The sequence below is a fragment of the Nicotiana sylvestris genome, chromosome 5 (genome assembly GCF_000393655.2).
Source record: "Nicotiana sylvestris chromosome 5, ASM39365v2, whole genome shotgun sequence".
In the NCBI taxonomy this organism is placed as follows: domain Eukaryota; kingdom Viridiplantae; phylum Streptophyta; class Magnoliopsida; order Solanales; family Solanaceae; genus Nicotiana; species Nicotiana sylvestris.
The window spans coordinates 131,238,681-131,261,765 of NC_091061.1; the positions used below are offsets into that span (position 1 = coordinate 131,238,681).

Here is a 23,085-nt window from a genome sequence, read left to right on the forward strand (position 1 = left end):
TGACTTAGGGTTAGGGGTCGTTTGAAAATTAAAAAGGAAAGGAATTATTTGGATCGTTGATCTCCAAGATCAACGGTCAGGATTAAAACGGGTAGGTGGGTTCTGGGTTTGGGTAAGGATTAATAGGGTATGGGTCGGGTGTTTTGGGTGTGAAATTGGGCTGGAAAGGGGTCCAATTTTGGCTATAAGTGAAAGCCAAATTTGGTTGTTATTTAAATAGCCAATATCCTCTATTTAATTTATAAAAAAATAGTAGGTAATTTCTGGAAAATAAATTAAGGTACAAAAATGATTTAAAATACATAATTAATAATTTAAAAATACAGGATCCAATTTTATGCATATAAACATAATTATATCTAAAAATGGGCTAACATTGCAATTATATGTAATTTAGCTTTTAAAAATACTAAATGTAATTGTGAAAACACATAAAAATTACATTAACCATATTTTGGCATAAATATAGAAATCCAACAAATGAATTATCAAAATAATAATTTCAAAAATAATTATTGGGATTTTATGGATAAAAAAGGGGAGAAAATAAATCAATTTAAACCCTTAAAATTATGAAAAAATAATAAAAACCTTGGGCATGCTTATGTATGCATATATATGCTATTTTGAAGGCTTTTATGTATATTCAAAATATATAGGGGAAAATTGGGTATCAACAATGACATGACGCTACTCTGAAACAACGTGACCCTAGGTTGCGGCTCACGGAATGCCACGTTTCTACCCCGTCTGAAATGCTACTACTCGATCTGCTCGCCTAAACTTCTCAACCATAACAGAATCCGCTCATCGAGATCGTCCAGGATCGACCTCAATAAGCAGAGGGACTAACTGTATAGGTCAAAATCCGCCTCAAGGAGATTTAGCATGAAGTGGTATTATGAAAAGTGATATGGCCGAGGTCGACTAGTAAACAGTGGGGCTTATAACCGGGCGGTCAATAACGGTCGAGGTCAAGTATCAAGGGCAATACTAATGGGCTAGTTTTTGTAATAGGATATTTAGGAGAATATTTCATTGACTATTCTCTGTACTTGTACTTTTAGGGTTGATTGGGTGTATGTCCCATATAAATAGAAAAAGAGATAAGGGGAAAGATATGTAACATTTATTTTATAAGAACACTTTTTGAGGAGAAGAAGCTCTCTTTAGAAAAGATACAAATATTACCTTTCTAATAAGATTCTTCCATCCATTATTCCATACTTTCTCATCAGATCCGAGAATAGTTCTAATATTCTAGGATTTGTCTGTCACTCATCACTATCAGAAAGACGAATCATCCACCTCATCCAATATTGGGTGAATCATTCTCCCTATTTACGTTAATGCCATTTATTGTTAAATATTGCATGATATTCTCTTATCATTACTGAAACTTTTCAGAATATTAAATTTTAATCCCCTACCAATATTATCTTGCAATATTTGTGCTAATTAATTATAAATCTAGGGATATTATCATTAACTCGGTTTAACTCCTTGTTACATAAAATTAATTAATTTAATCAAAGATTTACACTTTTTGGTCAAACAAGTCTATATAGTGAAGTGTTGTTATATAAGGATGTTGTTATAGAGAGGTCTGACTGTACAATTTAAGATGTTATAACATATTACCAATTTTTATAGGTTATTAATTAATAATATTAAATAGAGATATCTATAATTACTTATTGTGTAAATAAGTTTTACTGTCATTATATAGAATTTAAATTCTTTAAAAATTGGTATTAGCCTTTATTATTGTTGTACATTGTATAATTTATATGTATGCCTATTGTTCACTCAGTTCTTCACTTTCAGTATCTCATTTTTCATTTGAAATAAGTCAAGGATTGATTGCTACTAGAGAGATTGATTTTTATTCTCTTTTTTCTTTTTCTCCCTTCTTTGTTTTTAACAGATGGGTTAATTCAATTGCAAAGTCAAAAATAACTACTAGCAAATGTCCTTCAAAAAAGATTTCTGAAGCTTCTCCAGGTTGCAATCAAAATTGACATTTTAAGCCGCCAAAAAGACTAAAAAACTCAACATTTGTCTTTGTTGCTAAACAGATGCATATTATTGAAAGCACTAAAGAAGTTCAAGTAGTAGTATTTTAACAAGGAACTAATTTGAGAGATGTTGTTTCATTCAAGTGCCTGTCGATTAGCAACCTGCAATTAGTCAACAAGTGTGAATATCATGCAGTTTTATTTGGTGCACAAATCAAATTAATCAGTACCTGAGAATCTGTCTCCACAATTAGTGAAAACAGATTATTTGTTTAGCAAATGATGATACTTACTTGACACTTGTTATAATATCATATTTTCCCTTTAGATTAATGAGCAATGCCTAGACCTTATGTTTAACGATAAATTTATAATGTCCTTCTTATTGTAAATCTTAACACCTCTGCTTCAGTATGCGAATATACAGTTGCATCACATAAATCACTTTTTCCTACCTTAATATATTTCTTTAACCCACTTTGACATCTCATTTCTCCACCTGGCCAAAAGATAAACTCGAGTCGTTAATTATAAAATTGTTTTTTTTAAGTGAATCCTACCATTATTCGAGCCGCAATATTTACACAATGCGCATAGTAGTATACGCGCACACCAATGAAAGACATGCAGTGTTAGATGAGGGATTCACACTGGATTCAGCTCAGAGAAAGAAAAAAAAAATCTCGTGGAAAATCCAAGGAAGGGGTGACGTTGGTTGCTAAAGTCAAGTCATTATTGGATATTAAACTTTGTTAGTCGCTAAAGTCATTATTTTCTTCCTTCGCTTCATAGCGCGCAAGATTTACTTTTGGAGCTGAAGTGCGAAAGTCACGTGACAGTCTCTCTACCAGGCCTCGCTACTTAAAATTTTGTAAAAATAGCACGGTATAGCCGTTTTTGAACTGGTCATTCAAAAATAGTCAGCATTTATCAAGTCATTAAAAAATAATCATTATTTTGATACAACAGAGACCGGTCTGGCATAATATACTGGAGTTTGGTGCACCTGTGTATCAACTCCAGCATATTATGCTGGACCGGTATACTTTGCTGGCAGGGGCGGCCCAATATTGTTGGTGGGCTAAAGTAAAATCTCGATGAGGGGCCCTAATTTGTTAACAAAATAAATTTGTATATTTTTGTTTGAAATCTATTTTTTAAACTTTTTTAAATGATAATATAGCTAATCCGATCCATTTAAATTCTCCTAATACATTATTGATCCTAATGCAAAATTGTTATAGGATAGGTATTTAACAAAAATTAATTCTTGTTATCTTATTGAGTATACGGATCGGAGTATTATCTTCTACTTGTAATATTTCCTTTAACGTCGGCTCCCACCCTCCAAGAACTCCCCACCTTGCTCTTGGGGTAACTCGAACTCACAACCTCTTGGTTGGAAGTGGAGGGTGCTCAACACTAAAGCAACCCACTCTTGTCAAAACAAAAGATATCTTTATACCCTTTAAATAAAAAATCAAATTTTACCCACTAAATAAAAAAATCAAAGATATCTTTATACCCTTTAAATTATTAAAATCTCAACTATCAGCGCTAGTCACAAATTAAAATTTTCTTTTCCTTTTTGTATTAAGTTATTTACTTTTTAACATTAAGATACTCAATTTTTATATATATAAAAAAAATAAAATGACTACCAAGGGAAAATGGGGCCCCCAAATTTGGGGGGCCCTAAGCCATTGCTTGTGCTGCCTCACCCTTGAGCCGCCTATGTTTGCTGGTTCCAGTATAATATACTGGAGACTGAAGCATCGGTGCTCCAAACTCCAATATATTATGTTGGACCAATATACTTGCTGGAACTCTAGTATATTATGTTGGAGTTCTAGTGTACTTATGCTGGAACTCCATCATATTATGCTGGAGTTCCAGCATACTTATCCTGGAACTCCAGTATAATATGCTGGAGTTCAAGTATACTTATGCAAACTCCAGCATAATATACTGGCGTATTTTCCGAGTTTTAAACAGTGTTTTCGCTCAGATTTATCTTTACATGAAAAGTGGCTAAATTTCGATTACTTTTGAAATTGGGCTATTTTTGAACGACCAGTTGTAAATCTGGGTATTTTTGAAATTCACCCTAAAATTTCTTTCTTTTCATCCCATTTCCACACGGCTTAACAAATTTTTTGGAACGCTCTTCCTAATTAAAAAAGTTGTCTAAATACATATTAAATAAGACAAGAAATCCCCACCAATATCAGTATAAATGGGGCAGAAAATTTGAGATTACGCAGGTAAACTTGTTTCAGCTTAAGTAAATGAGAATGGATTGTATGAGGGTAAGTAAAAAGGGTTTTTCTTTTTGATTCGTCCATATCAGACCCGACCCGCACGTCTGCTACCCCTACACATTAGCAAACAACTTGAAATTTATGTAAATACTTTTCTTTTTGTAAATAAATCAACCACCTACCCTTTCCAGTAACTAATAACCTATTTGGCCAAGCTTCTTTTTGGTCAAAAGTGCTTCTTCTTTTTTTTTTTTGCCAAAAGTACTTTTGGCCAAAAATTGAGGTGTTTGGCCAAGCTTTTGAAAAGAAAAAAAGTGCTTTTGAGGAGAAGCAGAAGCAGTTTTGGAGAAGCAGAAAAAAGTAGTTTTTGAGGAGAAGCACTTTTGAGAAAAATACATTTAAAAGCAATTTTTTAAAGCTTGACCAAACACTAATTGTTGCTCATAAGTGCTTTTCAAAATAATTAGCCAAACACAAACTGTTTCTCACCAAAAGTACTTTTGAGAAAACACTTTTGAAAAAAAACACTTCTCAAAATAAGCTGATTTTTGCAGCTTGGCCAAACGTGCTATAAATCTGACAAGTCAATATAGAAGTTGAACATAAGTCAACCAATAGCAATGAAATACATTGCAAACCAATAACAATAGACAACAAACTCTCTGATGTAAGTAATAGAAGCTCTGGCTAAAGAAACATGAAAGAATGAATTTATAAAGTTCCTCAAATGAGGATAGTAAGAATCAGCTAAGTAAATTACCCCCAAAAAAAAAATCAGCTAATCAGAATCAGCTTTGGATCTGGTCTACACCGTTCCACAAAAAGTGCTCAAATTATATGCCAGTCGGATCTTCCCTGGCATACTCACTTGAACCACTAAGAGGGGCACAATTTGTGATTGTTACATGCAAAAAATGTCTTCCATCTTGGCTCTGGTTTTCTCAGAATTATTGAAGACAAAATGCCTCAATGAACATCCAGCGACATGAAGATATTTAAGCTTCCATCCTAGATTTTCTTCAGGGACAAGAAGTTACAAAGACACTTCATCTAGCAGATTTTGCTTGTACAAGGCCAAGCTCTGCAGAAAGGGATATAAAATACATAAATTTCGACAGCTCTACAAGCTTCATGCATCAAATCAGACGTGCATCTAGCAGAAAAGAGAAAAGCATTGATGATCGCTATGATAATGGTGTGACAGAAATGGTTGTTAAAGTCCATTAATGACAATATGAGATGCTGTTCAATATAATTCTCATTCCAGAAGGGAAAGTATGAATGTAGAGCAAGTGCCAGGATTGCACCTTTCATCACAAACATCATACTTGCTGCAGTAAGTACCCTTCAACCAATCACCAAATGACTCATATAGTTCTACAGCCTTAAACGTAGCACTTCTACCACTTTATTATATGCACACTGAAATCCAACATAAGAGGAACTTGTCTAACATTATTAGATAATTGTTGGGCACGCATAGCCCCTAAGTGGTCCTATAGATTATGCAGCATGACTCGTCGAATACAAAATATGAGGCCTGTAGGCAAGTCTGTCACCTGGAATGCCAAATGGGAGGCCTATAGTAGTAAGTCAAGAGAGGTCAACTTGGATATTCTATAAATGATTCATGCAGATCTTGCTGATCGTCTTGGATTTTGAATGTCTGATATTCGCTTCTCTTATTTCATAAGGCCAAAGATCTGATAGGAAATTAAGCGCTTATTATATACCCTTCTCTTTCAATGGACACTACCTATACACCTTGTTTGATACCAATTCAATTGTGTCCACTTTTTACTAGTTCTTAACTATTTTCACTTCGAACAGTAATCTCTAAACAATATCGGTGGGAGGGAGGGAGGGCCTTCTATCTTTTCACTAAGAAGAGATTTTTTTTTTCCTATAGGTGGAAATTAGAGACAGATTTTATGGAATTATATTTTAACAATCACACAATATTATGGTAATATATAGTTACATGCTGTATCATCTGAAGCAATGTATCAACAATGACTTTTATGTTTGTCTTTTTCTCTTGATCATTTGCTAAATGCCTAAAAATCAAGATAAATATAATTCTTTTGATGAGCATAAAACAAGTACATTAAAGGTCATTTCACGTAACCAACTGCTCCATCCAGTAAACAGAAGTCTCAATTTGCAACTCCCTACTATCAGACCCTCCATTACCGCCATGAGAAAAAGGAGAAAAACATTGATAATTTTATTGTTAAAAGCTCACTTGAGGTAGGCTTAAACCCTGAAGCTAAGTGCAGCTTCAGTGCTCTCACTCTCAGGGCTCCCTTTAGTAGGGTCAGACTAAACAATGGATATAGCGGGCAAACTGATTTAGTCATTACTAAGAAAATGTTATGAATGATTATGTGAGAGATGAAGAGTAACTAATTAAGAATATAGCATATGAAAATCAGTCACTAAACATAAAATTATTAAACATTAAGTTTGCTTGTTTTGTATCTCAATTGGAAATTTAAAATCGAAAACAGATTTCTAACCTGATTGTTGTAGCTATTTTAAAAATCTTTTGTTGATATAATTGTTTTTTGTTTTTTGTAGTTACCTTTTCATGAATTACCTTTTTTCCACTTAGGCTTTATTCACTAAAACCCACACTTCAATTGCGCTTTGCGCTTAGAGCCTTAGCAAACATTGTCTTTTTTTTTTCAACTCTTGTTGCCTTTGATAATATTCCCATTTTATCAGGGCTCCCTTTAGTAGGGTCAGACTAAACAATGGATATAGCAGGCAAACTGATATAGTCATTACTAAGAAAATGTTATGAATGATTATGTGAGAGATGAAGAGTAACTAATTAAGAATATAGCATATGAAAATCAGTCACTAAACATAAAATTATTAAACATTAAGTTTGCTTGTTTTGTATCTCAATTGGAAATTTAAAATCGAAAACAGATTTCGAACCTGATTGTTGTAGCTATTTTAAAAATCTTTTGTTGATGTAATTGTTTTTTGTTTTTTGTAGTTACCTTTTCATGAATTACCTTTTTTCCACTTAGGCTTTATTCACTAAAACCCACACTTCAATTGCGCTTTGCGCTTAGAGCCTTAGCAAACATTGTCTTCTTTTTTTTCAACTCTTGTTGCCTTTGATAATATTCCCATTTTAGCGTTATGGTCAAGGAAGCACATCTTAATCTTCTATTTGAAACTTTCGTCATGCTATTGTGTCCTTGGCATCATAAACGTGATATCTCAATAGGGTAATAGCACAACGTCAGCTTAAACTGATCTTTCTATCAATTTACTAGTGTTTTTTTCAGTTTCACATCTGAAGTACTTCAAAATACAGAAATAAATGGAAGCTACCTACCAAACTAACTCCTACAGAATGACATACATTAGTTAAGCAGAAAAGATATCTTACCTCTGTATAAGCATAAACTCCGGCCTCCATAGATCCCAAGGGACTTCCCCTCCTGATGAACTGATTCCCTTTGTATATGTAAAGCATTGGTACTCCAGTTGAGAGTTCTAAGTGGATGACCTGTTACCAAGGAGCTATTCAAACCCAACTAACATGCATAAAAAATGCATGGTACTAATGAGAAAAAAGGCAATACTCATTACCTCCTCAGCAGTCAATTTATCAAGATACATTAGGATGGACCTCAATGAATTTGCATGAGCTACTACCATCACATTCTTTCCACCGGAAAGTTGGGGTTCAACCTGCCATTAAATGTTCAATTATGAGAGGTCATGATTTCAAGCCCTGCATCAGTAGAAACTAGTCTCCTCTTTATGCGTTTATGCTTTTTATAAATCACAGCAGCTTTTACTTGCTCTTTGAAATAGGTAACAGCTCTTCGCAGGCACATTTCCAAGCTCTCACCGTTGGGTGGCTGAGCATCATAGCTTCGGCGCCATTTATAGACTTGCTCTTTCCCGCATCTTTCAGCTGTTTCCTGCTTATTATATCCTTGAAGTTCCCCGTACCTGTAAAATAACATCTTTTTGAAGCGAGGACGACATCATACTGGAATAAAAACAAAATGAGAGCTGTGAAAGTACATTCTTTCATTCAGTTGCCATGCTTTAATAACAGGAACAGATTGCATCTCGGTGCCTTCACTATAAATTTGACTCCATAATTTGGCTTGTTCAGTCTCATTGTGTATAATAATGGGCACCTGGAATTCAAGTAGGATTAAGTTCTATATACTGTGGCCTTTTCTTGGATAATTTTAATATCTTTCTGCGCATTATACGGGTGATATAAGAACAAAGAGCACGTAATCTTTGGCAAACCAGCATTTCAGTAGCATGGAGACAATTTACACTACAACCAGGAGGGAGTCTCATTTCTTGAAACTCTGTATCATTCCAATTTTATCGGATGTCCCAAAGGGACCTCATTTCTTGAATCTCCTGGAAAGATTTAACTAAATATTGCAATAAAGACACTTTTTATTTATTTATTTATTTATTTATTTCCTGAAGTGTTTATTTTAGAAGGTAAATCTTGTTTTACCGCCATCCATGTAGCTTGCAACACGAGAAAGAAACCGAGAAGGAAACATTAAGCCATGCATAACTAAGAAAAAGACTTTTCAGTAAAGGATCACAATATCCAGGAAGTAGGAAGAACATTTCCCAGAACCAGCCAATAGATTTAATTATTTGTTACAAAGCTTAACATATTTTTATTTCACATTGCTAATTCAAGCTGTGTCCTCATGGATTCTGATTTCTGAATCAGAAATATTGACATAAACCAGGTTAAATGATTGAAAACAATAAGCAAAATAAATGTAACAATTGATAAGGGGAACTTCCTCCAAAATCGCTCACCATGAAAAGGATCAGTTTTGGCGTACATATAATAGATCCTAAGGGGACTTGACATAGCATAAGAACAGACACCATGATGGCAGCTGTAATGGTCCAACCGTATGGGAAGTTTCAAACTATAGACTAAATTCAAGAATTTTTTTTTAGCTCTATCCTAAGTTATAACAAAGCATTGCAATAGTTAACAGGACTATACTTAAAAAAAAAAGAACAAGTTATTTCGAAGACCAAAAAGCAGAAGTACCTTCTTGCAGTGGTGCTCTGTTAAAGCAAGCATGGCAGTCATCTGAGAACGAATCAATGCAGAGATGTAGACAACATCAATGGGTAGGTGTCTGATTCTCTTACCGGCTTCAATTGCTTCTTCTACTCCTTTATTGGTTAGTGGCACATCTACACAACCAGTGAACAGGTTCTTCTCATTCCACATCGATTCTCCATGCCGTATTAAGATTAAGTATGATTCAGCTGCAGAGAATAAAGCCTTAAATAGGACAACAAGATCACGAAGATACCACACAACAGTTAATGAGTACACTCACTTTTTGATAGATGATAACAAGAACTATTGGAGAGGAATGTACTCACGTGCTGATCTCCGTGAATCTTTGGTACTTGACAAGGAGGAGAAAATTGGCTTAATAGCACATAAAGATGAATTTGGTGAATGCCCTATGCATTTTACAGAGTGCCCCAAATTGCAACTTCCTTTTCTTAAAACTGGTTTCATTTTAAGACCCCCATATGAAGATGTAACCAAGAAGTTCCTAAAGCCCTCATTAGAAGCACAAGTGTTGCAACTTATGAAGTGTATTGCTTGGTGATAACCACCAGAAGCAACCATATTGACTTTGCAGTTATCCCAACTAAGCATCACAAAAGGAAAATGAATAGACATCAGTGTCCAGCTAATTTCAAAACAAAAGCAAGTAACTGCATTTCATACATACTCAGATGAGCTAATGGACAATTTTAGAAATAATGATAAGTTTATGATCAACTAGTAAAAATAATTTCACGGATAGTTGTGTTATCATACATCCTATCAAGTTGATCATACATGTTCATAGTCATGTAACTAAGAACATGAAGAAAAATCTTCCAAATCGAGAATGTGGTCACAAACATAAACAGAACTTTAAACAGATGCATTTAAATAGCTCAAATACATAAAAGAGAATTGTTTTTTAATTTTGAAAAATAAAATCTTGATTACGCATGTGAGTTAACAAAAAGATGATCATACCTTTTTGTGATCAAATTGGACCTTCAAGAACTGTTTAAAGCACTTTGGAATCAAAAGAACGGAAATACAAAGAAGATCATACATGTGAACGCGGAGATCTCAAAGACCGGCTGTCGGAGGTCGCTGTCATTCTGTAACAGTTAATTGCGACGCCGTTTCATGCTCGTCACAGTAAGTTGCTCGTGTTCAACTTGGGCTTGCTTCATTCGGGCCTTTGTCCATGGGCCGTCTGCATGATTTTGTTAAGATTTGGAATTTTTACCACCTTATTTATTTCAAATAAATATCATTTACCTTTTTTATTACCTCCTACCCCAAGCCACTAAATACGTCATTCAATTACACTATTTTCTCTCTCTTTATTTGATAAGCTATTCAATAATGAAAGCACTAAGTTTCCTCTTTATCAATTCGCCATCTTCAACTGCACCAATCCGAACCACCGAATTCACCATCGCCGAACGCCGAATAATCTTCAAATTCAAGTGCTGATGACTCTTCTTCGTCGTCGTCGTTTTGATATGGGCATATTTGGTCTGATTTGAATTCTTGTGAAGGCTACAACGGAATGAACCTGGATGATTTGTCGGCGCACACATGCAATGTTTTTCTTTTGATGATGATTTTGTTGGCCGCTATTCTGCTGTGGTTCACGGCGGTGAACGAGACGACGGATTCGCTGAAAATTAGGGTTGTTCTTGAACAAAAGACGACGGAGTTTGGGGCTGAGCAACTTGATTTTCTGTTAATATATTTCAATGTATTTTTATGTATTTCATTGTATTCATTGTCTTTTTTTTCATTGTAATTCAATGTATCTCGTTGTATTCCATGTATTTCATTGTATTTACTGTTTTTTTAAGTTGTATTTCAATATATCCCGTTGTATTCTATGTATATCATTGTATTCACTGTCTCGCTATATGCCATGAATATATTTGTATGTTTTTTTAATTAATATAATTTATGTATTCAGATGTATTATATAGTTTCTCTGAAGATCGCTATGTTTTTGGGGTATTTTTCGGTTGAGAATCTTTTTTATAACTGTAAATATAAAATTTGTGTGTTATAATTGAGTTCGTTGAGTTATATTATGAGTCTATTATGTTAATTGATTCACTTTCCGTTTAAAAACATTGTAATCCCCTATTTCACGCCGTGAATACAATCGAATACAGTCGAATATAATAATATCCAACTGTAATCTCATGTTTCACGCCATGAATACAGTCGAATACACTCGAATACAATAACTGATTAGATGGACTTCTCTGATTCACGCCTATTTTTGCTATTGTATTCATGAATACAGTAGCTTAAATACATCTACTACATCTTATAACAACAGAAAACGTATTTACAATCCGTAATATAGCAAATAGTATCTATAAATAGCTAATTACCACTAAAAGATGGTGCTTTGAAAATTTTTCTTAAGATTTACAACCACCTTCGTTGTTTTATTTAGGGTCATATTCCCAAAAGGTTTGGAGTTAGTATATAATCTATGAATACTGGTTAAGAAAGTATAAATCACACCAAGTAGTTATTCTAAAGGGCTGCTATTCAGGAATTAACCAGTGCGTCCTGAATTTCAGTTTTTCAGTTTAATTTTTCAGGTCAAAAATATCCCGAGTTGTTTTGAAGTTAAGATTTATAGTTTAAAATTTCAGGACAAAATAACTACTGGCTAATCTCTAAACAGCATTATTGAGAATGACTACATGTGCACTTTCCCGCTAAGAAAAGTATTTATATAAAGATCCCTTATGATAATTCCCTAATCTTTCTTCCATTAAGTATTTCTACTTACTAATCCTAGCATAGTCCCAATGGTGTCGTCATTTTGTTACATTTTAATGTTAGCAACATGTTTTGCTTCTTGGCAAAATATTACTTGTTGATTAAATTTATAGCATCTTTTACTAAATTAATACTTGTGTAAAATTATTGGAGGAATCTGATAGAAAAAAAAAATCTGCCTGAATCGGATGAATAGACTTGAGTATCTGACTGCCGTGAACCCCCATTTCATGAGTTATTTATCAACATTGTTAGGAAGTGAAAATTATAGACCAAAACTCCTGGTGCCAAAGCAGCGTACCATCTTCCAATAAAAACTTACCCGCATCCTATGTTTACACTTGATCATCTTAATTTACTATGGTCAAATAATAAAAACTTACCCGCATTCTATGTTTACACTTGATCATCTTAATTTACTATGGTCAAATCATAAATTACAGTAAGAATATGTATTAATTAACTATGGTAAAATGATAGAGCGTAGATGAAGATATGTGTCATGTATACATTTAATTGGTATAAACTTCAGACGCCATATTAATTGTACTCTAGTAAGGCGAAAGCTATTAGGACAATAAGAAAGATATATATGCCCCTCTTAATAAATGTACTGTGTATCCGAGGAGTTTCAAGACCAAGACAAGTTGTTTAATGTAACTCAAACTCTTCACCTCAGCTCAAAATGGTTGCAAAATTTAGTCGTGGTAGAGAGTTCAGCTCTATTTTTCCCTTTTTCCTTTCTACTTTGCTTCTTTGCAATTTATCCTTGATACCAATATGAATTCCACAAGTAATATCATGTAATTTATGGAACCAGATATTATTATGCCCTTTAGGGTTCTTACAAGGTAATATGTTAGTAAGGCACAAACAGGTAAAAACTTAGCAGTTTAATAATAAGAGTGTGTAGAAACATTGTATTGTACATTCATAGGATTAGTATATATGCAGATAAGTTTTAACTCACAATCACTCCCACCCCCTAGAATGACACCAATCAAGGCTTTTCCCACTATAGGCACTTCAACAGAAGGATGTGAATGGAAATGACCTGTGGGGCAAAGATTTCGCTGGAATAAACAATTATTGTAGAGATCAGAAGCAACAATTTTAAAGAGCCATTAAAATTTAACTCAAAGACTAAAAAACAACATAACACTTGGAAGTTGAACGTCCAGAGATACAATAACAAAGATAAAAGTATGAAGTTTGATGCCTAAAGCATCATCAGCAACATCATAATAAGAATAAATATAAGCCCTAAACAATAAACATCAAACAAAGATTCATAGTAACAAGTCATTTGTTCCTTCAGTATTGGTCCTCAGTCAACTGGTATTGCTGGAGGATCCGAGTGCAGGCGGAAAGAGGCTCATCGGAGAGGAAACCCATGTTGTTGGCGTAACGGACATCAGAGATCATGCCATTGTTGCGGGTGAGGATGACACGGGCACGGTCACGACCACCATTGGGTTTGCCACATCTTTTATCAGAGCTCTCGACGAGCACAACATCGCAGACATCGTCTCCACAGTCACGGTCGACCAAGATGTTGTATTCACCTTGTGAGTTTGTCACACCGCCAATTGTGTATGTGATTTCGTTGGTCACCCTGTTTCTGCACTCAATTTTAACCTTGGATCCTGTCCAACATAGGCACAATTTATCAAACTATAATTCGAATGTCGATTCCATAGCTTATAAAAAAATCATTTTCTTGAGCATTTGGAATAAAAGTGTGATAAGAATCTGAACATCCAATCTAAAATCTTCTCTAACTCCCCTATACGCTCATCGAGTTGCTCCTCTCTGAACCTCGCCGTCTCCAAGTCACTCACCCGCTCTAAGTGAAGAACGCGGATTACGGCCTCTAATGCCTCCACTTGCCTCAAAGTCGCCAACCGATCCGATTCTGACTTCTCCAAGTCCACTGTCCTCCCGGCGAGCTCACCACCCAAAGCATCCACCTTAAATAGACTTTTTTCAAGCTCTGCTCGCAACGAGATCACTTGGGCTTGGAGATCGACACATTGGGCCTCGACCCCTTTGATCACCTTGAGCTCTTCCTCTTTGTCTCTCAGTGCTCCCTCGAGGACACTACACTTGCCGATGACTTTCACCAACTCGTCATATTTTTCCTTCAGCTCGTCTTGGAGAGCTTGGAAGTTACCACTCCCACCAAATTGCATGCAAATCTCTCGGTGTTTACTACGGTACTCGTGGTACTTTCGTTCCATCTTCTTGAAAATGGCCTTACGCCTCTCCTTCCGACGAGCAGTCTCGATCTCCAAGATAATGGTCTAAGAAAAAAGAGGAGAAAAAGACCAAAGTTAAACAAAAGAACAAAAACAGAGCACAAGGCATGGAAACTACGGAAACTAGAAAGGTCAGAAAACTTACTCTAAGGGTAAGGTCGGCTATACCCATTGATAGGGCGACACCGTCCAAGGTCTCGAGGGTCCTGCCCTCCACATCAGAGAAAATAGGACCCAAGGAGGGAACTACGCCCTCTGTGTTCAACAATAGGTCCCGATCCATGGGAACCACGATGGTCCGCGAGGACCCTTCCAACCTGACTTCAAAGCAAGTAAACCCCTCGCTTAATATCCGAACCTCATTAGGATCGAGATTGGAGCCCGTCTCACAACCATCCTCAGCAAGCCCCTTACCTCTTTCACCAGTAGACGAGATGGGAACATCAGCTGGTTGCGAGGAGGATGGCTCATCTCGCCGCATAGTACCTAGAACCTCCGCAGACGGTCCACCAGCTCCAATGTCAGCATCAGGAAGGGGCACATTCTCTATGACTTCTGCTGACGGCAGGACTTCAGACAAAAGACTTGCACTATCTTCAGGCAAGACGGCAACTGGCTTGCAATCATTCCTTGTAGAGTCCATGGCTCAGACAATTCCATCGCCGACATCCACAAACCTCCTTTTACGAGGGATCAAATCCTCCTTACTCGATGATGACTCGTCTATAAAATGAAGTAGGGGAGAGGCCAGAGTCTCTGGTGCTAAAGCCGTTGTTGGTCGAGCCGATCTAGCCAAAACTGGAGGCTAAACAGAAGTGGATAGCTGGGCATGCTTGGCCACAGTCACACTAGGGGCGGACCCCATCGTAGTGTTCCTCTAGGGGAACGCAGGAGCAGGAGCCCTCGGTCTCCTCGAGGATCTTCGGGCTAAAAACAAAAACGGTGAAAGAAAGATCAAAAGGTCGATCCTCACAAAATAATGAAAACTCAAAGCGGACAAACTCACCGTTCACAGGAGGTGCAGGACCGAACATCTTGAGGAAGGCCGGCCATTTACGCATCCCCGCTGTATGAGGGAGGACCCAGCTGACCCAATCATGGATGTCCTTGAACAAAGGAGGGAGTGCAGCCTCAGCTACACGGAAAGAAGATGAGATGTCAATGCAATAGAAATTAGAGATAACGCGTAATACAAAGAGAGAGAAAGGGGGAGAGATATGCTTACGAGCGTAGTTCCAAACCTCGAGGAACCCATCTGCATTGACCACCACGTCCTCAGTCTTGACATAGAAGTAACTGAGCCAAAACTGGTGGTTTGCCTTGTCGTCCATCTTCACCACTAAACACTTGATGCTCTGGTGGCAAAGATGTAGCATCGTCCCCCTATGAAAGCTAGGGGAGAAGAGGTGCATCAGTTGACGGATGGTCACTTCGACCCCAGCTAACTCCGCATATTTCGAGATTATGTAGATGAGTTTGTAGTGTAGGGAGAAAGTTGGGCCATGTAGACTCGGTAATAGCGGCAAAACTCCTTGGCCAAGGGGAGGATATGGAAAGAATAATCCACATGGAAGGGGTACGCGTAGAAAGCACAGTACCCGGGGCGGTGTATTTTTATTACGTCTCGCCCTACGGGAACTAGGTCTACATGAGCGGGAATTTTGAATTTATCCCTAAACTCAGCAAGGGCTACCTCTTTCATCAACGACTCCAAAATCTCAGGGTCGTCCTCAGGCATCTTTGAGAAGTCAAATCTAGCCTTCTCACTACAAAAAATTATTTCCTCCACCGTAAGGAAGCTATCATCCTCAGCAACAGTGGCAACCCCATCGTCATAGGGAGGCATGCGCACTGCCAAGGAAACAGGGTCAGGTACCCCCCAGAATTTGAAGACACATTAACCACTTTGTTTATGAGTAAAGAAGGTGTAAACACAGAATAATCAAGAGTAGGAAGAGCCACCAGAGTCGGTGATAGCAAAACACGAAAGTGAAATCAAAATGGCAAGGATTCTGAGTGAAGAAGGAAGAAGAAGGTATGGAAATCCAATGTTTAGGTTGCAAAGAATAAGGCAAAGGATTTTGTATCCCTATTTATAAGAGTTCAGGCATCAATATCGAGAAAGCAAACCGTCATTTCCTAGCTCAGGAACCAAAATGGCAGAGGCACAGGAAACAGCGCAAGGTATTGGGAAAACGCATAATAATGACGCATAATGACTGTCATGCCCCCTTTTTCCCATCTTCGCGGAGGGAGGCCCGGGTTTCGACATTCATGGGGGTGCAATGACTCATTTCCTTTTAGGAATTGGGTATTTGAAGAGTCGCCACCTAACGGATTATGGTGCGTTAGGGTACCTAGAGCAATTAACTCTTGGGTTGGTTTGCATTACCAGATATTAGGGTAAGGGCTCGAAATAACCTCGAGGGAAAGGTGTTAGGCACCCCTCTTGGTCCATAACTGTGGGTCCCATCCGAACTTATATTTACAAATTAGTTCATATAAACAATTAAGTTGTAAAGCTCATTGAACAAGTCAAGTAATGAAATAAAGGTTTGAACAAATTATACAAACAAAGTTTTAAATAAGGAGAGGATTTGGGGTAAGAAGGGGTCCTAGGTTGTTTAGCCTATAGGATCACCCCATGCAATGTCCGGTAAACACTCCTCAATGAGGGGCTACACGTGACATTAACGCGTAGTCATCATATCCCATGTATACCCTTCCCATCCCCTTATTGGTCATGCAAAGCGAGTGTTTGGTCATTGATTCTTATTGCGTGTTGCTACCCGTCCCATCTTAATAGTCCCGAAGGGAGTTGGGACCCTTACCTATAGGTCGTTCTAGACGTACCCCTAAGGTTTTAAAGGCAAAACTCTAAAGGCGACAGTCAAAAAGTATCTAGGAGTTTCACATAATGAGAGCAAGTAAAAGGCTCATAGTTTCCTCCGCAAACAAGCATGCATGCAGCACGACTCAACCACAAGTAAGGTCTTTAGTAATCAAAGTCCTAAAGCAGGATTTCTAAGTGATTATGCAGAAATAAACCACTTTCAAATACAGAAGTCATAACATTATTAGCTGCCTAGGACCTCCTCTTTAAAAGTTTATTAGAATTCAGAGACGTCAAGTGACAGCTTCAGAGAAATGCAAGTTTTGAAAATGCCCTAAGGCTTGCCTATATGTAGAACTGTGTCTATGTTAATGCATAAATAGACAAGCTTTTGAAATAGAACCTTTCAATACCTATAGTCAGAATATCTAACGGGATTAAAGAAATTATGAAAGGACCGATTTTAGAGAGTTATCGCTTGACAAGGCCAGTTTTAAGAAGTAAACTAGGTGAGATAAAATTGACTCATTAGGCTAATTAGATTATCAGACATAATTGCGAGTAGAAGTCCCTATAGGCATGGTATCTAGGCGTGTTACTGGTTTTAGGCAATTTTCAGTAACTTATTAAATCGGAATTATGTCTTATAGGCATGGTATCTATACTTGAATTGATTTAAAACATGATAGCTTGGAACCTGGAAACATGGTTTCTAATATGACAAATGCAGGATTTATGAACATGGTTTATATCTGATGCAAATGACATTAAAAGTGAAAACCTATAGACATGATGTCTATTATGCAAAATGAAATTAGATTCAACAAGAATCATACCCTATAAACATCTTTTCTATTGAGTAAAGCAAGCAGATTTGAAAGTAAAATCGTAAGAGCAGGATTTCTACCCATATTACCCCACAAAGTATACATCTACCCACCCCTTTTACTAAATTACCCCGAATATCTGTTTACAAAATATTACATGCCAACAAAAAGAATTACATAAATGAAATAGAAAACTAAGAAGCTATTCTATAGGGAGCCTGCAATCAGGCCCAAGTTTTCCAAAGCCTCCAATGGTCTTTCAAACCTCATTTTCACAGACAAATCAGGGTCTAGGTGCATTAAAGTTCCCTAAGGGTCTCAAGGACCCCGGACAATGCTTACATCTAGACTTACTAGCCAAGAATTGAACCAGTGTAGTGTGAAAAGCCAGCCTCAGTATGCCAGAGTTCCAAGGGTTCTCAAGAGGATCCCAATGCAGTACACATACTAGAGGGAGCAGAACTTATTAACTAAGAGTAGAGTGAAAGTGCAGGACACATGTTTGAAAGAAGTTTATTAAAGACTGGACTTAAAGGTCTATTTTGAAAGCAATTAGTAAAGAAATAGAGGTTGTTTGAAAGAGGTTGGAGTAGTAAATAGAGTTCAAATACTTCAGGATAAGACCACACACAGCAAGTTCACAGAATCTAAATGTATTTAGTAATCACACAGGGGTTAAGGGGTTTGGGGATACACAGACATTGCCTGCAGACACATGACCCCAGCAGGAGTATTAGGACTGGTATGGACATGCTCAGAGATAGCTTGACACTGGCATAATCACAAACCAGTCATGAGGAACATAAACATTTAGAGGGGAATAGGGATTTGGGATTCACAACATGGTAAGTGCACAGTAGGTAAAGGAAAATAATTGTCCAGACATGCTTGAATCACACAAGGGAATACATGAGCTTAAAGGGAGGGGAGTTATACTAGCATGTTTAACTACAAACTCCACAACAAAACCATAAGTAAATGCAGACAAGAAATAAAAGAAACTGAAATAAGAAAAGAAACATGTTGTTGTTGTGGCTGTAAATTAAACTAGGACATACCAGTGAAGATAGAAGTAAGTAGAATGAAAGAACCAAAGAGCACAGATGATTAGCCTTGGCTTGCAGCCGGCTAATAGAATAACATAGAGATTTTAAATAAGAGAGGGGTGTTTTTGGAAGCCAAGTGTGTGTCGTTTGTGAAAGGCTTAGGGTATTTATAGTTGAAAGTAGGTAGTGGAATAAGGTAAAAAAATATAGTAGTATACTAATTTAAGAACTCAGAATCAATCACTTAGAGAATCAAGGAAGCACTTCCTTGAGTTAGGGGAATCAAGGTCAAACAGAAAGATTTAGTACCATATAAGGGGAAAGGAGGAATCAGTGCATAATTAAACAAGGAAAGGAGCCAGAGTCCATTAGGCATAAAGTAGTCGATTAGGACCAAATTCAGAAAAACCCAATTAAGGAAAGACTAAGTAAAACCCAGTATCATAGTAAATAAGGTAATAAAATCAGTGAATTCAAACAGACGAGTAGAATTCTAGGGCCTTGAAGGAAAATCTTTCAATTACCAACAGTTAAGGAAAATCAGAATCAATCATGAGGGGTCATGATTCTGCGTGTTTCAACATATAAATAGAGACCAATGAACAGAAGTAGCAAACAAAACAAGGTCAATTATATAGGCAGAAAGAAATAAGAGATGAACAAGCACAGTCATATAGAGGTGATGTAAGTAGGCTAGAGATTCAGCATGACATATTCGAAGCATGGTGACCACGAGAAATTGACAAGACCAAGGCAAAGAAAGTTATGCTAACACACAGAGCCTAGGCAAAGAGAATCATGCTAACACACGGAACCAAAGTGAAGAAAATCATGCTCACACACAGAAACAGAGTAAGAAAATCATGCGAACATACAAAAACAAGTAAAGAAAATCAGGCCAACACACAGAAACAAGTAAAGAAAATCTTTTAAAAATTAGGGATTTTAACAGAGTAGAGTTAAAAAGCAGTAGGAATATAGAATCAGTCAAGATAAACGAGGGAAAAAGGTTTAATCATAAAGAAATCAATTGAAACGCTATACAAAGAACTCCGAGAAAACCCTAGTTTTCAAAGAAAGTAAGAAGGGTTTAGACTAGAGGATCTTTCAGAAGAAAGCTCGAAAATAAGCAAATCATAGAAGGAAACAGGTTTAAAGCATGAAAATAACACAGATCTGAGAGATCCAGAAGAGAGTTAGGGTTTCAAAAGGAAACCTAGGTAGAAATCAAAAGAACCTGTTGTAACTTCATAAATCGTAACACACATGGTGTGATTTTGCCCAAAATCACACTAGAGAAGTCTCGAACAACAGAATCAGGAACCCGAGGTCCGAATCGGCATGGCCCAGGACACTTGAATGCCTTAGAGATGATGAGCAAGGTGATGAGAGTGACCCTTGGAGGCTTGGGGTTTGAGAGAGTCGCCGGAGATGACCGGAGAAGGAGGTGAGTGGAGGAGTCTAGGGTTAGGTTTGAGAGAAGAGTGGAGATGAGAGAGCATCTGAAGGAGGCGCCTTTGTAAAAGTGACTTAGGGTTAGGGGTCGTTTGAAAATTAAAAAGGAAAGGAATTATTTGGATCGTTGATCTCCCAGATCAACGGTCAGGATAAAAACGGGTAGGTGGGTTCTAGGTTTGGGTAAGGATTAATAGGGTATGGGTCGGGTGTTTTGGGTGTGAAATTGGGCTGGAAAGGGGTCCAATTTTGGCTATAAGTGAAAGCCAAATTTGGTTGTTATTTAAATAGCCAATATCCTCTATTTAATTTATAAAAAAATAGTAGGTAATTTCTGGAAAATAAATTAAGGTACAAAAATGATTTAAAATACATAATTAATAATTTAAAAATACAGGATCCAATTTTATGCATATAAACATAATTATATCTAAAAATGGGCTAACATTGCAATTATATGTAATTTAGCTTTTAAAAATACTAAATGTAATTGTGAAAACACATAAAAATTACATTAACCATATTTTGGCATAAATATAGAAATCCAACAAATGAATTATCAAAATAATAATTTCAAAAATAATTATTGGGATTTTATGGATAAAAAAGGGGAGAAAATAAATCAATTTAAACCCTTAAAATTATGAAAAAATAATAAAAACCTTGGGCATGCTTATGTATGCATATATATGCTTTTGAAGGCTTTTATGTATATTCAAAATATATAGGGGAAAATTGGGTATCAACAATGACATGACGCTACTCTGAAACAACGTGACCCTAGGTTGCGGCTCACGGAATGCCACGTTTCTACCCCGTCTGAAATGCTACTACTCGATCTGCTCGCCTAAACTTCTCAACCATAACAGAATCCGCTCATCGAGATCGTCCAGGATCGACCTCAATAAGCAGAGGGACTAACTGTATAGGTCAAAATCCGCCTCAAGGAGATTTAGCATGAAGTGGTATTATGAAAAGTGATATGGCCGAGGTCGACTAGTAAACAGTGGGGCTTATAACCGGGCGGTCAATAACGGTCGAGGTCAAGTATCAAGGGCAATACTAATGGGCTAGTTTTTGTAATAGGATATTTAGGAGAATATTTCATTGACTATTCTCTGTACTTGTACTTTTAGGGTTGATTGGGTGTATGTCCCATATAAATAGAAAAAGAGATAAGGGGAAAGATATGTAACATTTATTTTATAAGAACACTTTTTGAGGAGAAGAAGCTCTCTTTAGAAAAGATACAAATATTACCTTTCTAATAAGATTCTTCCATCCATTATTCCATACTTTCTCATCAGATCCGAGAATAGTTCTAATATTCTAGGATTTGTCTGTCACTCATCACTATCAGAAAGACGAATCATCCACCTCATCCAATATTGGGTGAATCATTCTCCCTATTTACGTTAATGCCATTTATTGTTAAATATTGCATGATATTCTCTTATCATTACTGAAACTTTTCAGAATATTAAATTTTAATCCCCTACCAATATTATCTTGCAATATTTGTGCTAATTAATTATAAATCTAGGGATATTATCATTAACTCGGTTTAACTCCTTGTTACATAAAATTAATTAATTTAATCAAAGATTTACACTTTTTGGTCAAACAAGTCTATATAGTGAAGTGTTGTTATATAAGGATGTTGTTATAGAGAGGTCTGACTGTACAATTTAAGATGTTATAACATATTACCAATTTTTATAGGTTATTAATTAATAATATTAAATAGAGATATCTATAATTACTTATTGTGTAAATAAGTTTTACTGTCATTATATAGAATTTAAATTCTTTAAAAATTGGTATTAGCCTTTATTATTGTTGTACATTGTATAATTTATATGTATGCCTATTGTTCACTCAGTTCTTCACTTTCAGTATCTCATTTTTCATTTGAAATAAGTCAAGGATTGATTGCTACTAGAGAGATTGATTTTTATTCTCTTTTTTCTTTTTCTCCCTTCTTTGTTTTTAACAGATGGGTTAATTCGATTGCAAAGTCAAAAATAACTACTAGCAAATGTCCTTCAAAAAAGATTTCTGAAGCTTCTCCAGGTTGCAATCAAAATTGACATTTTAAGCCGCCAAAAAGACTAAAAAACTCAACATTTGTCTTTGTTGCTAAACAGATGCATATTATTGAAAGCACTAAAGAAGTTCAAGTAGTAGTATTTTAACAAGGAACTAATTTGAGAGATGTTGTTTCAATCAAGTGCCTGTCGATTAGCAACCTGCAATTAGTCAACAAGTGTGAATATCATGCAGTTTTATTTGGTGCACAAATCAAATTAATCAGTACCTGAGAATCTGTCTCCACAATTAGTGAAAACAGATTATTTGTTTAGCAAATGATGATACTTACTTGACACTTGTTATAATATCATATTTTCCCTTTAGATTAATGAGCAATGCCTAGACCTTATGTTTAACGATAAATTTATAATGTCCTTCTTATTGTAAATCTTAACACCTCTGCTTCAG

General features: G+C 36.3%; 2 protein-coding genes across 3 annotated transcripts; both read right to left on the minus strand.

The window, feature by feature from the left end:
• Nucleotides 1-4,882: 4,882 nt before the first annotated feature.
• LOC104212864 (2,3-bisphosphoglycerate-dependent phosphoglycerate mutase 1-like) lies at nucleotides 4,883-10,451 on the minus strand. Of its 2 annotated transcripts, XM_009762224.2 has the most exons (8): nucleotides 10,362-10,451; nucleotides 9,704-9,981; nucleotides 9,360-9,583; nucleotides 8,336-8,454; nucleotides 8,104-8,260; nucleotides 7,892-7,993; nucleotides 7,689-7,808; nucleotides 4,883-5,360 (listed from the first exon to the last, which is right to left on the minus strand). In XM_009762224.2, exons 2-8 carry the CDS (start codon nucleotides 9,957-9,959, stop codon nucleotides 5,313-5,315), a joined length of 1,026 nt encoding a protein of 341 aa, XP_009760526.1. In that variant the 5' UTR covers nucleotides 9,960-9,981; nucleotides 10,362-10,451; the 3' UTR covers nucleotides 4,883-5,312. The 2 variants fall into 2 exon arrangements, with proteins under 2 accessions (XP_009760526.1, XP_070030734.1); XM_070174633.1 differs by lacking the exon at nucleotides 10,362-10,451 and having other exon boundaries at nucleotides 9,704-10,096.
• Nucleotides 10,452-13,278: 2,827 nt separating this feature from the next.
• Nucleotides 13,279-15,550, minus strand: LOC104241586 (uncharacterized). The gene is made up of 4 exons (XM_070174634.1): nucleotides 15,432-15,550; nucleotides 14,571-15,352; nucleotides 14,009-14,470; nucleotides 13,279-13,813 (listed from the first exon to the last, which is right to left on the minus strand). The coding sequence occupies exons 2-4, from the start codon at nucleotides 15,066-15,068 to the stop codon at nucleotides 13,778-13,780; spliced, it is 996 nt and encodes a 331-aa protein (XP_070030735.1). The 5' UTR covers nucleotides 15,069-15,352; nucleotides 15,432-15,550; the 3' UTR covers nucleotides 13,279-13,777.
• Nucleotides 15,551-23,085: the final 7,535 nt, after the last annotated feature.